Source organism: Ciona intestinalis, chromosome 6 (genome assembly GCF_000224145.3).
Source record: "Ciona intestinalis chromosome 6, KH, whole genome shotgun sequence".
NCBI lineage: Eukaryota > Metazoa > Chordata > Ascidiacea > Phlebobranchia > Cionidae > Ciona > Ciona intestinalis.
Window position 1 is genome coordinate 1,920,366 of NC_020171.2, and position 3,168 is coordinate 1,923,533.

Below are 3,168 nucleotides of genomic sequence, written 5' to 3' on the forward strand. Positions count from 1 at the left end.
CAGTAATCTGTTGTTATAATGCATCTAAAAAGCACTCTCTAACAAGTTTCTGGCATAGAGAGAACCAATTTCAAGTGAAAAAGGAAAACCAAAGGCTAGTGGAAAAAACCAAACAGTTTCACTGAAAAGATGGGACATGACATGTTTTCATTCTCTTTTATCGTCCCTTTATTTAGTAAAAAAAGAATGTTTACGGAATAATATAATCCTATCCTCGCGACTCCTATAGCGTTGTTAATTGTTAAAAACATGATTAGGAAACATGAGCTATCGTAAGCTCGCGTGTTCCATTTTCCCCACAGCACTGTAGAGACTTTTAAATAAGCCACAGCCTAAAACGTGCCATTGATCTGCTACATGGTATTGATAAAGGACAGCATTTTAACGCACCTGTAAAAAATGCAAATGCGGTTTGACCTTGGTGTCTCGGTCGAGCTTTATCCAGATCTATGTTTGTTGTTCTTTGCTTGCAATCGGCCATTTAAAAAGGAGCATGGTTTATTCATATAAAATAAACGCGGAATAAATAACACGAATGCGCACACTTTGACCACGGTAATGGAAAACATGGTTTGACCCGCAAAAGTTCGCCACTGCTCGTTCTAGCATTAATAATGTATGGTAATGACTAGTGAGCAGAGCGTGTATAGTCTGAACCAAGTGCTCGAGTAATTGCATGAAAAAATTAAACAGGAAGATTGGAAAAAGAGGAAATTGAAAAGTCGCGTTATACGTAAACTCCAGTGTCGTCCAAGTCCGTTGACGGCGAACCAAACCACGAATATCGCGAGTCATTGTGACGCGGCGTGACGTCACAATGAAAGTGAGAGTATATTTGTGACGTGGGCCTTCTTGGCAGCGTCGCGGCCGCGTACGTCAAACTATCAATTGAACCGTTTGCCTCTGTTATACCGGTCTGGGTTGTAGAAGCAACGTCAGTGTCGCTGTGGCTGTTCGGGCGTACCGTGTTATGTGTACGCACCAGTAGAGCGACGTCGAACTCTGGCCTTGCGTCCAATGTTGTAGTACTTGCAGATAAACCTGCACAGCACCTCTTCACGTCGTTACCGCTGTAGGTATGTATCTCTACACCGTTACCGGTCGTAGGGTATGTGACGTCAGGTTGCACATATTGAGGGGGTAAGTAGCGTTCGTGGCTGGTGACGTAACTTGACTTCGTCACTGTCGATCGCGAGGTATAGACTTTCCAAACAATGAGCATGATTATGACGACAACAGTTGAAAATAATACAGCGCTCATTGTAACCACGAGCCACGATGGTAAGCTTTTACGTCTAATTCCGGTTTCGTTTTCTTTGACTGGGTTAACTGCTGTACGGAATTCTTGGCATGACGAAACCGTGACGTCATTAGCAGAAGTGTATGACGTGTACACGCAAATGACGTAACGAGTGTCAGCGTCTAAATTGGAAAGCTGATTCTGTGTAGAGTTGACAGGTTTGGCTGACGTTACTTCTAATACTTCTACAGCTTTGGTGAGGGGGTTCATGGTATCTACTGTGCAATTAGAACACAGTAGTTTGCCGTATATTGCTATATAGGTTAAGTAATCCGGATCGTGCGCTTTGAAACCAGTGAATTCGAACCCAATACTGCTTGTGCCAATGTTTTGTATTGAAATAGCGTTCCCACTGGTTTGTGCACATTGTTCTGACAGAGTTTCTACGTCAATACTTCCCAATGTAACGCCCTGAAATGCACCAGGCGAGTAACAACGTACATTACCCTGGCTTCCAATGATGGCTGCTGTTTCCGAAGACCAGGATTTCAGATATAAAAGATAGCAGTCGCATCGCCATGGGTTATCATGTAGCTCCACAGACCGCAAATTTATTAAACCGTCAAAAGCGCTGACTTGCACACTTTCGATTTGGTTTGAGGAAAGGTCCAATTTCTTAAGCTCGGTGAGGCTATTCAGGGCTGTAGCATCCGATCGAATGAATTTAATTTTGTTTTTAGCGAGCAGTAGTTCGTTTAGGCCAGTGGGTAGGTACTTGGGCACTGAGTGCAGCAAATTGGCTTGCAGGTTCAGCGACCTTAGGCTTGAGAGTTGGGAAAATGCCCCTTCATCCAGACCGGTATTGATTCTATTATGAGACAAGTCGATCGCTGAAAGACTGGTTAAAGTTTTAGCCGCTGAACTACTAACCACGTCGATACGATTTTTATCCAAGCGAAGAAATCTAATACTTGGTGGCAGATTGAGTGGTAATGACGTCAACAGGTTACCGGTCATCACTAAAACTTGCAAAGAGAGAGCGTTTTTGAACGCGCTTCTTGAAATCCCAGCGCTAGTAATGTTGTTTCCATCAAGGTGTAACTCAGTTAAGCGTGTCAAACCGGAGAGTACGTCACGACCTACGTATTTCAGGTGGTTTCGCTGAAGCGAAATATACTCCAGACTGGAAGGAAGCTTTTTCGGAAAGGAGGTTAATTTATTTCCATGCAAATCAAGCTTTCGGAGGCTTGAGAGTCTTCTTAAGTTCTCTTCCGAAGTTGGACTGTTTACTATAACATTTCCTTGTAAGTGTAGCACCCGTGTGTTCGTAGGTATTCCATACGGGACATATTTTAGCCCCCTTTCATTACAGAACACTATTTTCCGTCTCATGTCGCACCGGCACTCTCGCGGGCACGCCAAGGAAAAGCAAAGCCTAACAGTCCACCACAAAATCAGTAATATTGACACTACTTTCATAGTGATATATCTACAGAGTAAAACAAAGATTACTATCGATTTTCAGATGATAAATATGCGCCAAACAACGCCGGAAAAAGCCGGGTAACTTCAGAAACTCCCTGTTGGGTCTATTATAATCAATATGCGATGCGCTAAAACTTTGCAAAATTAGATTACTCCTGTAAAACTTATATAGGACACATGCTGTATGCTGTACAATATAATAACGGGTAAAAACTTTTCTTAGCTGTCGGTAAAGTGCTATGTAGTTTATAATTACTGTTATCTCATAATATCCTATATTTCCGAATCGTGTTTTAATAGTTAACATCCCTCTTTCAAGTTACGAAAATACCTAACCTAAATACAGATTGTTTAAAACTAAAATAGTGTATAACGTCATGTACATTATGCCTTTAAATTAAAATATAACACTACTACAACGGGCTGTACGAGGAACAATAAAA

The 3,168-nt window shown here is 41.9% G+C and overlaps 1 protein-coding gene across 1 annotated transcript; it reads right to left on the bottom strand.

Annotated features, from left to right (window-relative positions):
* Positions 1 to 480: 480 nt before the first annotated feature.
* LOC100183310 (LRR receptor-like serine/threonine-protein kinase FLS2) lies at positions 481 to 2,915 on the bottom strand. The gene has a single exon (XM_002127511.4). The coding sequence runs from the start codon at positions 2,717 to 2,719 to the stop codon at positions 728 to 730; it is 1,992 nt and encodes a 663-aa protein (XP_002127547.1). The 5' UTR covers positions 2,720 to 2,915; the 3' UTR covers positions 481 to 727.
* Between the last annotated feature and the right edge of the window lie 253 nt (positions 2,916 to 3,168).